The sequence below is a fragment of the Bombina bombina genome, chromosome 5, assembly GCF_027579735.1.
Source record: "Bombina bombina isolate aBomBom1 chromosome 5, aBomBom1.pri, whole genome shotgun sequence".
NCBI lineage: Eukaryota > Metazoa > Chordata > Amphibia > Anura > Bombinatoridae > Bombina > Bombina bombina.
In genome coordinates this window covers 697,532,534-697,546,244 of record NC_069503.1, presented here as the reverse complement: position 1 = coordinate 697,546,244, position 13,711 = coordinate 697,532,534, and the positions used below count along the sequence as shown (strand labels likewise).

The window sequence follows — 13,711 nt, the reverse complement described above, 5'->3', positions numbered from 1 at the left end:
AAATTTAGGGTCAGTTCTTAAGGATAAGATTCTGCGCTAATAATAAAATAGTTATTTAATAACTTATCATTTTTACATTGTTCAGACAGATATTTAGCTAGGAAAACTACCTGTTTTACCTCCTACAGTTACCTCAACCTCCATTACTCTGTTTAAAGTGGACAGTCACGTCCAAAAAAAAAACTTTCATGATTCAAATAGGGCATGTAATTTTAAACAACTTTCCAATTTACATTTATTACCAATTTTGATTGTTCTCTTTGGATTCTTAGTTGAAAGCTAAACCTAGAAGGTTCATATGCTAATTTCTTAGACCTTGAAGGCCCGCCTCTAATCCTAATGCATTTTGATAGTTTTTCACCAGTAGAGTGCATTAGTTTATGTGTTTCATATAGATAACATTAAGCTCATGCACGTGAATTTACCATGGAGACAGCTCTGATTGCTAAAATGCAAGTCTGTCATAAGAACTAAAATAAGGGGAGCAGTCTGCTGAGGCTTAGATACAAGGTAATTACAGAGGTAATACGTGTATAATTATAACTGTGTTGGTTATGCAAAACTGGGGAATGGGTAATTAAGGGATTATCTATCTTTAAAAACAACAACAATTCTGGGGCTGACTGTCCCTTAAATCAGAAATTGATTTTTAACCAAGGTGGGTGGATTTTTGGGCATGACCAAAAAGTGTAGCAAATCTGCTTGAATAGCATTACATTTCAGCAATAAATGGCTTTTATAGAATTTAGAGAGATTGGAGGGATAATATAGATGGCATGTATAATTTTTAGATGTGTTTCCCCGTCAAAATAGAAAATAGTGAATAGATATTAAGCCTAAATGTGAGCGCTCATATTATAGACCCATAGACACAATGTGACACAAAATAAACAATTTGGTGAAATGCAAAGAAAAGAAAAAGAACATACTGAAAATCTGAAAAAGGATGAATAACAACATCCAATAACTAAGGATGGAATAAAAACAAATAGATGCAAAAAGGCAGAAAACTTGCCTGATACACATATAGCAAATCACCTCTGCCAAAAGTTAATAATGTCAAATTCAGAATGGAAACCTATTGGAATCAAACTATTCAGTTTGAAAATCCAATAGGTTTCCTGTCTGCAGAGTATGGAGAACTTGTCCCCACCTCTAAGTGGTCTCTGTACTCTGTACCTAGACAGGGCTGAACATGGTTTCTCTCCAGAAATATAGGACGAGATGTCCCCTTATGCAGGTACCCACCTCTCTGGTGGTCCTTCCTACATATACCTTTTGATATTGTATGCACTCTACTAAATAGATGACATACGATACTTTTACAGTTCACACACACCCTAATTGGGAATTCTTCCCCCCCGTCTGGTTATGGGTGAACGACTTTAAAATCTGTACATGGTCGCAAGAAATGCAAGTCCTCCTGCCACACCTATAGGTGCGTTACACTGTAGCCAAGAGCTCCCCAGAGGATTTGTCTCTTAATAGGCTAGGGGATAACTAATGTGACATTCCGCTTTGCTGTAAAAGCACGAGCCTTTGTCCACAATATCTCTAATTTTTTTTGTCTCCCCTCAATATGGGCAGATTCCTATTAATGATTTTGCCAATCTGGTCATATTGATCTGAGAAACAAGTCGCAAATCTAGGTTTGAAGTTGGTCAATGTGCCCTGTCCTCTGTGAGGTCGCTGGACGTATCAGTGAGCAGGGATTCCCTATTCATGTGCTGAACTGCTGTATAGACTCTATCTACCACCCTTTATGGGTATCCTCTATTTTTTCAACCTTTTGGCTAAGAAGCCCACTCTCTTATCGGAAGGAACCATTTAGGGTACAGTTTATTTTTGGCCCTCATAAAATGACCCTTGGCTATGCCCCTGAAGACATGCTCGGGATGACTGCTTCGTGCGTACAGTAAACTGTTACTCGCTATGGGCGTCCTGAAGAGAGTGGAAATCACTTTGCCTTCTGACTTCAAACCCCTAAGAGACACATCCAGGAAGTTGATACTATCCTTTTGGCCACTCAAAAATGAACTGTATCCCTACCATGTTTTTGTTCAGGTCTCTCACAAATATTCAGCCTGTTCCTGATCAGATGACCTTACTATAAGAAGGTGTACCTGATGTATTTGACTATATATGTTGAGGAAATGCCAGTACCTCCATAGACATGGCACCTCTCCCACCAACCCATAAACAGGTTGGCGTATGATGGGGGCAAATTTAGCTCCCATCGCCGTGCCACGTCTCTGGAGGTAATAACGTCCCTAAAACATAAAAAAATTGTGTTCCAACAAAAACTTAACCGCCCGGATTAGAAGTCCTTCATCTCGCAAGATAGATCCGTATACAGGTCTAGGAAGTATTAAATGGCTGTTAGACCATGTTTGTGAGGAATTAGAAGATTACAGAGAGACTACGTCTACTGTAAGAAAAATATACTCCTCCCCTCCATTCAATACTTTCCATGACCTGTATAGTCTGAGTAGTTGCCTTACATAGCCAGGCAACTTGGGTACAAGTGGCTGTAAATAAGAGTCAACCCATTTGGACAATGGTACCAAAAGGGATCCAATACCAGCCACTATTGGTCTGCTTTACATTAGTGATAGCTCTTGTGCACCTTAGGGAGGTGGTGGAAGATAGGGTGATTGGATTGGGAACCAAAATCTGGGTCTACAGACTGTGAATCAATCAATCCGTCCCCCACCGCCTCATCCAAAAGGTGCACTATAGAGAGCTTAATAAGGAGGGGAAAAGTAAACAAAAGCTTGCATAAATTGCCTTAAATATTAACCCGAGCCTCCCTGGGAGAAAGTGAAACAAAAACATTTCTAAGATGTATTTTACCACTAAAAGGTGCAAAAATAAATAATGAATGTACATTGCAATAATGTTTCACTCGCAATAATGAAACATTGTATGCTTTGTTGAAATGTAAGGGGCATATACTGGCATTTTCATATGGGGGAAGAGATACATACATTACAAAGTGCACAATGAAAATAGACAATAAGTTGAAACCATTCACATATAAATACACAAGAAAAAATTGTAACAAAATTGTTCAACAAAATGTATGCATGAAAAAGGCACTGTTTATTTTTATTCTGAACCAACAGGAAGCTGACTACTGTGGAAGGAGAAACTCCTGTACCCTGGCAGCATTAAAAGGGTTCTCTTATTTTAAACCCATTACACAGGCCTAGTCGGTAAAGCTCTACATCCTTATACTGACACCATCATTTTGGTATGCACGTATTGTTTACAGATCCTGTGACAAAACCAATGCACTTTCTACAGATCAGATGATGTTACCTAGCAAACATGAAAAAGCCCTGAGGAATAATATAGAGAAATTGAGTCATTGCTAAAATATAGGGCCCCCGCTATATTATAAACGTAAAATAAACATAAGTGCATGATACAGCTTGTCAAGAAAACAACAATATTACTGATCTGCGAATGGCACTTCTGTCACATGTACAAGAATACTTAAAAGGGGACATTATACACTAGATTTTTCTTTGCTTAAATGTTTTGTTGATGATGCCATATATATAAGTCCATACAGTTTGTTTTTAATGGATAGTTTTTGCTTATTTTTAAATAACATTGGCTCTGATTTTAGACCCTCTACCAATCCCCAAGGTTTAGGAGAATACTGATGTATACCTACTCCAGCTTGCTCCTGTTTGTATAAAGAATCTTTTCATATGCAAAGGAAGGGGGAGTGTCTGCTATTTCCCACTTGCAGTGGGTGTTTCGCTAATCTTTTTAACAGAGCTAAACTGAGAGCTTCTAAGTAAGAGTTTTTAAAACGTTTTATATTGGATTTTAGATCAGTATCTGTGCATAGTATTCTTTATAGTAGTGTCCTATTACGTGCAGTTATATGAAAATTGTGTATACTGTCCCTTTAAATTCCAAGATGGCAACACCCAGTGTAAAGATCTTCACTAACAAGTCCCATTGAAGGGTCAAAATAAAAGAATAGCTTTGAATAGGCAGCAGGCACAAGAGGAAAAAATAAAAGCATGATGAGTAGTAACTATGCAACTGTAGTTGTACCAGCAGTTTTTAAAAATGATATGCTCTAACTCATTACAGCATGTCATTTAAAACTAGTGCCCGCCCATAATGCTATGCGTTTAAAACCCCTGCAAAGGTGTTAAACACATATTAGTAGTACCACTTAAAGGGACACTGTACCCAAAAATTTTCTTTCGTGATTCAGATTGAGAATTAATTTTAAGCAACTTTCTAATTTACTCTATTAGCAAATTTTCTTCATTCTCTTGGTATCTTTATTTGAAATGCAAGCACATTTTTGGTGAACAACCTGGGTTGTCCTTGCTGATTGGTGGATAAATTCATCCATCAATAAAAAAAAGTGCTGTCCAGAGTACTGAAAACCAAAAAAAGCTTAGATGCCTTTATTTTTCAAATAAAGATAGCAAGAGAACGAAGAAAAAATGATAATAGGAGTAAATTAGTAAGTTGCTTAAAATTGAATGCTCTTCTGAATTACAAAAGAAAAAAATTTGGGGTTCAGTGTCCCTTTATTTAAGTGCCCACAGCAGTCTTCACAAGCATTAACCTTGCAACATATCTGTTCTTATTGGCTTCAACAGATATTGGTGAGCAGATACAGAACTACAAAACAATGGAAGTTTGGTAATGAAAATACAATGGTAAAAAAGCTTTGTCTATTAATAAATACATGTTTGGTTTCTGCAAATAAGGCAAGTGGTGAGATGCTTTATGTTCCTTTAAATGTTATTAAATGCTAGTTACCTATAATTATGAAGTATTAGACTGCTAGATGAGTAAGAAATGTATAACCGCCCGTGCCCCCTAAATTAGGCACTGAGGTCAACTGTCCCATTGATATCACAGAATAGTAAAACAGGCCAAACTCACAGGAACATAATATCCAAATGCTGTCACAGTCAAGGTCTCTTTTAACTGCACACACACGAGTCCAGAAGCTCACACATGTTCAGCTACACCAATCACACACAGCCGTGACGTCATTCAGCTATAGGGGCGTCTGAGGGGTTCAAACTTGCTTAGAAACGCAAATCTGACTGAATTGTAATAGTTCTAATAACCAATGAAATCGTTTGTTATTAAGGTAAAGAAAGGCTCAGTGTTCTGATACAACGACAACAGTGGCTTGCATTTCGACGACATACTTCCCTATTGGCAATGACTCAAACCACAAGGAGCAAAGTTTGTGACAAGTCGCATAATAAAAAAATGACAAGTAATATATAAAGTAATACAAAGACAATTATTATTGTTATTATTACATAGTGTATATGCATAACAATATTTGCAATACATTATTCCAGATGCATAACTTTCATGCTGCCAAATGTATTTGCTGTATATCTACTGCACTCTAGCTTGAAGGTAGTTTGCAAAGTGAGTAAGTTTGTCCTCGCTGCCTCTTTGTAGTCAGTGACGTCACGAGCGCGTGTGTTTGTGGCTGTTTAGTTAGAGCAAGCGTCTGTGCCCGTGTGCGCAGCTGAAGGGGACTTTGCCGGTGACAGCGTTCACCTGAAATGATCCCAGCTGCACAGATATTGTGAGTTTGCAATGTTGTAGTGTTAAACCTTATAAATCTTTCCTAAGTGTAATAGGAAATCAAAGTGCTAAATAAACTACCATTAACTTGGAAGCTGTTAAAGGAATATTATATTTAATGTATCTGTTTGTACTCGGGTATGTTTAAAAAAAACTATAATTTGTACTTGTCCCATAAAAAAGGATAAATGGTTACAGCCTCTCATCTATCTGTATCTGGGTGTAAGGGTGACAGCGTGAGCTCCATAGGTTATTTTTCGCAATTTTCTGAATCAATAATGCTGGTGTTTAATCGTTAAATTGTTCTAATAATATAGTAGATCCCTATTTAGATGTGTTCACCATCAAAGGTTGTCCATTGTTTACTATTCACAGCAGAGTCTCAGAGTGAGAAAAACCAAAAATACCTTTACCTCGCAAATTGACTCACTTCTACTTGTACAAGGATAGCTATAAAATATGAGCTGCTTCCAATGTTGGATAAATTGGTAAATAGTTATATTTTTCCAGTTTTACTTATGAAAAGTTAGGTATACTTTTGACTTTGGCAGTGTGTTAAAAAAACAAAAACAACAAAAAACATACAGGAGATATTATTTTTGGCTGCTGTATTATTCTTGAAAACCTCTTACACAGTTTAGGGCAGATTCTCTTAAAGTCCTAGGCGGTGGGCCTTCTTTATGGCAAATATACAAGATAGTGCTCTCTCCCTCCAAATAATAGATGCTACTTTATTTTTCAGTTTTAACAAAAGTTGTAATATTTATTTTTAGTTTTTAATTGAGGGAATTTACATCTGAATCTGATCCAGGGCTCAGAAACAGCTTTAAAGGCCAGAAAACCCACATAGTGCAGAATTATATAACATTCAGCTTAGCGCCATCTTTCTACCTTAAAGGATTTCAGTGAAAAATTGCTACAAAAGTTACTTTTACAGTACGCCGCTCCTGCTCTACTGATGGGTCTGTTTGTTTCTCCCTAAGCGCATCGGGGCACGCTGTCTATTCACAGCCCAGCCTGATTCGTGCCATTAAACTCAATGTAGACTCGCTCCCAGTCTGTAGCAGGAGTCGAGTTACATTGAGTTTTAAAGGATTACTTTCTGTTACAATTTTTAAGCTAAAACAACTAACATATTAAAGTTAATAAACATTAATTAAAACCTACTGACCTATATTTTCTCCAAAACGAAGTTTCATAACGTTCTAAAAGTTATATCTTTTATTCGCCGATGATGTCACGTTATCCTGCCCACTATTTTCAGCACTGCGTGTTCAAAATACTTAAACCAATAACTTTGTGTTTAAAGCGCCATTTTGAAACCTAGGTATTGTAAACGGATTGGTACAGAGCAAAGGATACCCACGGAGTGGGTTTGGAAAACAAATTAAATTTGCAGACAAGATTTCTGATATACGGCAGAGATATGTTAATGAAATGCTATTGATAAAAAGCTTATTTGGGGTAGTTAGTTAGTAACAGGCATAGAAAATATTTACTTACAGTGTCCCTTTAATTGGCGGGATCGGGCTGGCTGTGAATAGACAGTGTGCCCGTTGCGCTTAGGGAAAACAAACAGACGCCGCTCAGTAGAGCGGCGTACTGTAAAAGTAACTTTCGTAGCAATTTTTCACCCGAAATCCTTAAGGTAGAAAGATGGCGCTAAGCTGATGTTATGTAATTCTGCACTATGTGCAGAATTATATAACATTATTTTTGTGGGTTTACTGGGCCTTTAAGAGCCAACCACGTTTCATTTTGCAGTTTGATACTTCTGTGTTAATTGCAAGCTACTAATCCAGAACAACAAAAGCAACCTATGTGGCATTGTTATTGCCAGCTTTTAAAGGGGACAGTCTACTTGAAAATTGTTATTCTTTAAAAAGATAGAATTCCCTTTATTACCCATTCTTCAGTTTTTCATATCCAACACTGTGATATTAATATACTTTCTCCCTATTTTTTTCACTAATCTGTGATTACCTTGTATCTAAGCCTCTGCAGACCGCCTCCCTTTCTCAGTAATTTTTTTACAAGCTTGCATTTTAGCAAATTAGTACTTTCTCATGCGTATCTCCACAGGAGTGAGCACAATGCTATCTATATGACAAACATGAGCTAGCATTGTCTGGCTGTGAAAAGCTAATAAAATGCACTGAGATAAGAAGCAGCTTGCTGGGGCTTAGAAACAGGCAGACATTTAGAGGGTTTGAAGTTATAAAGTATATTAAAAACAATGTTGGTTATACAAAGCTGGAGAATGAGTAGTAATGCATTATCTATCTTTTTAAACATTAACAATTTTCAAGTAGACTGTCAGTTTAAAGACTGTGGAATTTCTTACGCATAAATGCATGTGAATCTACATCCACCCAAAAGTAATTGTAGACTCTTTTGCCAACTATTATAGATAGTTCTTTGTACGATGGCAAGAAAGTTTCCAAATCGGAAAAAACTTCCTGTCTCCTGAATAGATTTCTGGAGGAAGCCACTCTGCCCCAAATTGACCAACAAGATTTGGCAACTCTTAACTCAGACATCAGCGCAAGTGAGGTACAGAGAGTAATTCAAGATTTGAAACCTGGTAAAAGTAGCGGGCCCAGATGGCTTTTTAGGCGAGTACTATAAACTATTTAAATCCTTTCCTCATACCTCACCTAGTCAAATTTAGCAATCATATACTTCAAGGACATACTATTCCCTCAGAACTTTTAGATGCCAAAATTATAGTCCTCCCTAAGCCGGGGAAGGACAGGTCCCCCTGTCATAACTATAGACCAATTTCTCTCATTAACCAAGATTTAAAACATTTTACCAAAATTCTGGCCAACCGATTAAAACACTTGCTCCCAAAACTAATTCACCCAGAACAGGTTGGCTTCATTAAAAATAGGGAAGCTCCAGATAATATCAGGAGGATGATATTATTAATAGATTATTTGCATATTTCTAAAACGCCTTCTCTGTTGTTACCCCTGGACGCAGAGAAGGCGTTTGACAGGGTCGACTTGGAGTACATGCAAGCTGTACTACATACCATGGGCTTTAGGGGTTCTTTTATTACAGCGATCCAGAGTATATATTCATATCCCTCGGCATGCGTTAAGGCAATGGGACACCAATCTGACAGATTTGCGGTCTTAAATGGGACGAGACAGGGTTGTCCTTTATCCCCTCTCCTTTTTGCTGTTTGCATAGAGCCCCTGGCACAACACATTAGGAACTCCCCAGACATTACGGGTATTAAAATAGGACAATCAGTTTACAAACTCACTCTTTTTGCAGACAACGTTTTGCTGTCCCTAACTAAACCCCTTATATCTCTGCCAAATGTATACAACACCCTTAGGAACTTCTCCACTATAACTAGTTACAAAGTGAACCTTGAAAAATGTGAAGCCATGCCTCTTGCTATTCCAGACCACACAAAAAAATTGATAGAACTAAACTTTGAGTTTAATTGGGGAAAACATCATCTCAAATAACTAGGGATCAACCTTACAAAACACTCATCGGAACTTTACCAAACCAACTATCCTCCAATTTATAAAGTAATCAAACAGGACCTCACTAAATGGAGCAAACTGAGATTTTCTTGGTTTGGACGTCTATCTGCGATCAAAATGTCTGTGTTACCAAAGATTTTATATTTATTTCGGACCCTACCGATAGGCATACCGAATTGTGATTTAGACAATCTCCAAGCTTGCATTAACAATTTTATAAGAGGGACTAAAAAAGCCAGAATTCCTAAACCAATATTTACGAGACATAGGCAACTGGGAGGCCTGGGCGCACCAAATCTCAGACATTATTTCCAAGCAGCTAGGTTAGCCCAAACTACTCTCCTTAACAAAACTGAAGATGAGATAAGATGGACCACATTGGAGTCAGACATAAACTATATCCTCAAGAGCTGGCTCTGTGGGACCCACATAGAGCTCAAACCCAAAATCTTAACAAATTCCCAATTACAGATTACATGCTCAAAGCTTGGTCTACTCTTGTTTCGTCTCTCAAAATTCTCCCTAACAGATCCCTCAAGACCCCCTAAAAGTAATCATACCTTCAGAACAGATCCCAGCTATATAGAAGTGGGACAACAGAGGTCTTTATAGGATTGCAGACTTAGTAGAAAAAGGCAAATTAATGACATACACACAACTTCAGGATAAACTGTCTCCTTCTAAATTGCATTGGTTTCTATATCTTCAGATATCCTCCATCATACATAAATACCTACCTGCATTGACTGGTCATAAATTCACTCCCTTAGAAATAATTTGTAGCTCCTCATCCAGACCTATAAAAACTATTTCAAAATAATACCAACTAATTCAATTTTCCACACAAATCACTAAAACAAGCCTTCAGCTCAAATGGGAGTCCAACCTCAATACAGAAATTGATATTTCCGACTGGAATAACTAAATATATAATGCGAGTAAAGGCCTGTTGAGTGCTGACATGCAGGAAAATTGCCTTAAAAACAATTTTCAGATGGTATCTCACTCCAATTATCACCTCTCGTTCCATTAAACGGGGGGTCCAAGCTCTGTTACAGGGGTTGTGAAGTCGAAGGCACATACAAACATGTGGTGGGACTGCTCTTACTCTAAACTAATCTGGAATAAATTATCACTACTTTTAAGTAGGATACTAGATAGCCCCATTCAGTTGTCGATGAACCAAGCCCTAATGAATGTACTGCTTAATGGCAGTTTAATAAAGACATTAATCAATTTATCAAAATTGTATATACAGCTACACGAATATGTATAGCCCGTCACTGGAAGGAGGGGGGCTCCTGGGACGAAATTTTACATAAACTTATGCACATATACAATATGTCCGCACAGGCAGAAATATTACAAGACACTCAGGAAGCTTTTCACAAAGTCTGGTTTTATTGGATCACACATGACTCCATATAATACTGTTTGAATTGTCAATAGACCCAATGCAGCAGAGATCTTATATGCCTTTATACATCCGTTGGTTAATCATAATATTATCCTTATTGATGAAAATTCCACTGGGTGTGTCATGGTCGGGAGGTACTCTTTTCTTACTCTTCTTCATCTTCCCCTCTTATCTTCCCCTCTTATCTTCCCCTCTTATCTTCTTCTCTTCCCCCTTTGATTTGCCCAACTTTTCTCTGTACTCCCTTTGTATTCAAGATCTTCATAATTTTTTTGGTTAAAGGGACAGTCAACACCAGAATTTTTGTTGTTTAAAAAGATAGATAATCCCTTTATTACCCATTCCCCAGTTTTGCAAAACCAACACTGTTATATTAATACACTTTTTACTTCTGTGACTAACTTGTATCTAAGCATCTTCTGACCGCCCCAATCACATGACTTTTAGTTATCTATTGACTTGCATTTTAGCCAATTAGTGCAGTGTCTGCCACTAGCCACGGGCGTGATCACAATGCTATCTATATGGCCTACATGAGCTTGCTCTCCCCTGCTGTGAAAAGTAAATAAAATAGAGGCGGCCTTCAAGGGCTTAGAAATTATCATATGTGCCTTCCTAGGTTTGCTTTCAACTAGAATACCAAGAGAACAAAGCAAAATTGTTGATAAAAGTAAATTGGAAAGTTGTTTAAAAACTGCCCTATTTGAAAAATTAAAGTTTTTTTTGGACTTGACTGTCCCTTTAAGATGGGAATGAGGGGGTGTCCTTACCCCACCTCAGGTCCCCCAGACAAACTGACAGGACAAGATGCATGGTGGCTGTTATTTAAAGGGACATGAAAACCATTTTTTTTTCTTTCATGATTTAGAAAGAGCATACAGTTATAAACAACTTTCTTATTTACTTCTATTATCTAATTTGCTTCATTCTCTTGATATTCTTTGCTGAAAAGCATATCTAGATATGCTTAGTAGCTGCTGATTGGTAGCTGCACAAAGATGCCTCCTGTGATTGGTTCAGCGTGTGCATTGCTATTTCTTCATTAAAGTATATCTAAAGAATGAAGCAAATTAGGTAATAGAAGCAAATTGGAATGTTGTTTAAAATTGTATTCTCTACCTTAATCATGAAAGAAAATGTTTGGGTATAGTGTCCCTTTAAGGAGTAATTGACCAATTAATTCCATCTATATAGCGATACAAATGTAAATGTCTTAAATGCTTTTAGGAAACCTTAGTTACTTTCTACTAATATTGGTCTCATTGAACTATCTGTCATTAAGTGGCTACGTCTTCTGTGAAGGTCTTGTTTATTCTTTTGTATTGTTTAAATATCAATAAAAAATATTTCAAATAAAGACTGTGGGATATTTTTTATGCTAAATTTATTTCTGGGAAGGTTGTTCATATTTCTTTTAAAACTGTAGCTAGCTGCTAAAATTTGTATATTTTTTCTATCTCAGCATGAAAAAAAGAAACCTGATGAAAGGAGCAGTCAGAACCCAAAATATTGTGTGTGTGTGTGTGTGTTCATTTAGGATAAACACAGTTCTATGCAAGCAAAAACACAATAATACAATGTGCTAACACATCAGATCATTTCCATTTTTGACTTTTATGTCCCTTTAAAGGGGCAGTCTACACCAAAATATTTATTGTTTTAAAAGATAGATAATCCCCTTTATTGCCCATTCTCTAGTTTTGCATAACCAACACAGTTATATAAATAGACTTTTTACCTGTGTGATTACCTTGTATCTAAGCCTCTGCAAACTGCCCCTTATTTCAGTTCTTTTGACAGACTTGCATTTTAGCCAATCAGTGCTGGCTCCTAGGAACTCCACTATACCCACTGTGCATGAGCACAGTGTTATCTATATGAAACACATTAACTAACACCCTCTAGTGGTGTAAAACTGTCAAAATGTCCTAAGCTAAGAGGCGGCCTTCAATGGCTTAGAAGGCAAGGGCGGCCTTCAAGGTCTTGTGTCCTTGGGCTGCTAAGTAACAAAATCCCACAAAATGACATTTCGTTTGTATGCATTTTTGTAATACAGAGCTGAATTTTTCTGTATACTGTGCATACATAATCAATGGTTTGTATATTGTTTTTATTTTGCTAACATCCTGGTGATTTTGGTGGTTTCCAAATGTGATTTTATATGTAAAGTTTGGAATTATATCTGCGTATACTGATCTGAGGTAGGATCACCTGTTAGTATTTGATCCTTGCAATTATTTTGAATATTTAAAAAAACTGTAATATGTACTTGTCATTACTATTACATATTTATTTTTAATATTTAGTTTATAGTTTTTTCCTTTTGTTCGCATTTTGAATTTGTAAATTGTACATTTTTTGATGTCTTTAATTCTTCATTCGGCCACACTAATTATTTTTACTTTGTTTCAATACAGCAATGTTTCAAGGGTCATAGGTGCTGAACTATTTGCAGCAGGACCTCGTGGTATTTGGAAAATGGCAGCATCCAGTCGAGCACAGGTTTTGGCTCTGTATAAGAGCATGTTGAGAGAGAGTCAGAAGTTCAGTTCCTACAGCTACAGGTAGGTAGGAGCCACACATACCCAAAACTGCTTCTAACATTGGGGTCGATCACAATCCTTTAGAAAAAATTATTTAATATTTTTTTTTAACAGAAAAATACAGTTAAAGTCAATAGGGATTTTTGTAGATAAATCATTTGATAAGTTTTTCTAAAGGATAGTGATCAACCCCATTATGTTCTAGAGTATCGATACCTAGTCAGAGAGCAGACTTATGGTGTCACAAAAGAAGTAGGCCTGTAGATTTTAAATGAAGAAGAAAACAAAAAACAATAGTTAAAACAATTAAAAAGTGTTTTCTCTTAAAAGGGACACTCAACTCAAAATGAAACTTTCATGATTCAGATAGAACATGTAATTTTAAACAATTTTCCAATTTACTGCCATTAACAAAATGTGCACATTATTGTTATATTTATACTTTTTTGAGTCATTGGCTCATACTGAGCATGTGCAAGAATTCACAAAATATACGTATATGCATTTGTAATTGGCCGATGGCTGTCACATGAGGAGGAGTGGAAATAGACATAACTTTGAAATTTGTCAGAAAATAATCTACTACTCATTTGAAGTTCAGACTAAGCACTATTGCATTGTCTTTTTTTATCATGTATTTGTTGATTATG

General features: G+C 36.7%; 2 protein-coding genes across 3 annotated transcripts in view; one reads left to right on the top strand and one right to left on the bottom strand.

Annotated features, from left to right (window-relative positions):
• FARS2 (phenylalanyl-tRNA synthetase 2, mitochondrial) overlaps window positions 1–5,020 on the bottom strand; it is an 830,248-nt gene extending 825,228 nt beyond the window's left edge. Inside the window, exon 1 of one of the 2 annotated variants that reach the window (XM_053714701.1) lies at window positions 4,927–5,020. In XM_053714701.1, coding sequence (XP_053570676.1) covers window positions 4,927–4,934 — 8 coding nt within the window. In that variant the 5' untranslated portion in view covers window positions 4,935–5,020. Of the gene's footprint in view, window positions 1–4,800; window positions 4,894–4,926 lie in introns of those variants that run through there. The other variant, XM_053714702.1, reaches the window with a different exon arrangement.
• A 439-nt stretch (window positions 5,021–5,459) lies between these two features.
• LYRM4 (LYR motif containing 4) overlaps window positions 5,460–13,711 on the top strand; it is a 384,769-nt gene continuing 376,517 nt past the window's right edge. Inside the window, exons 1-2 of the mRNA XM_053714700.1 lie at window positions 5,460–5,596; window positions 12,936–13,082. Of these exons, the coding sequence (XP_053570675.1) occupies window positions 5,574–5,596; window positions 12,936–13,082 (170 nt within the window). The 5' untranslated portion in view covers window positions 5,460–5,573. The remainder of the gene's footprint in view (window positions 5,597–12,935; window positions 13,083–13,711) is intronic.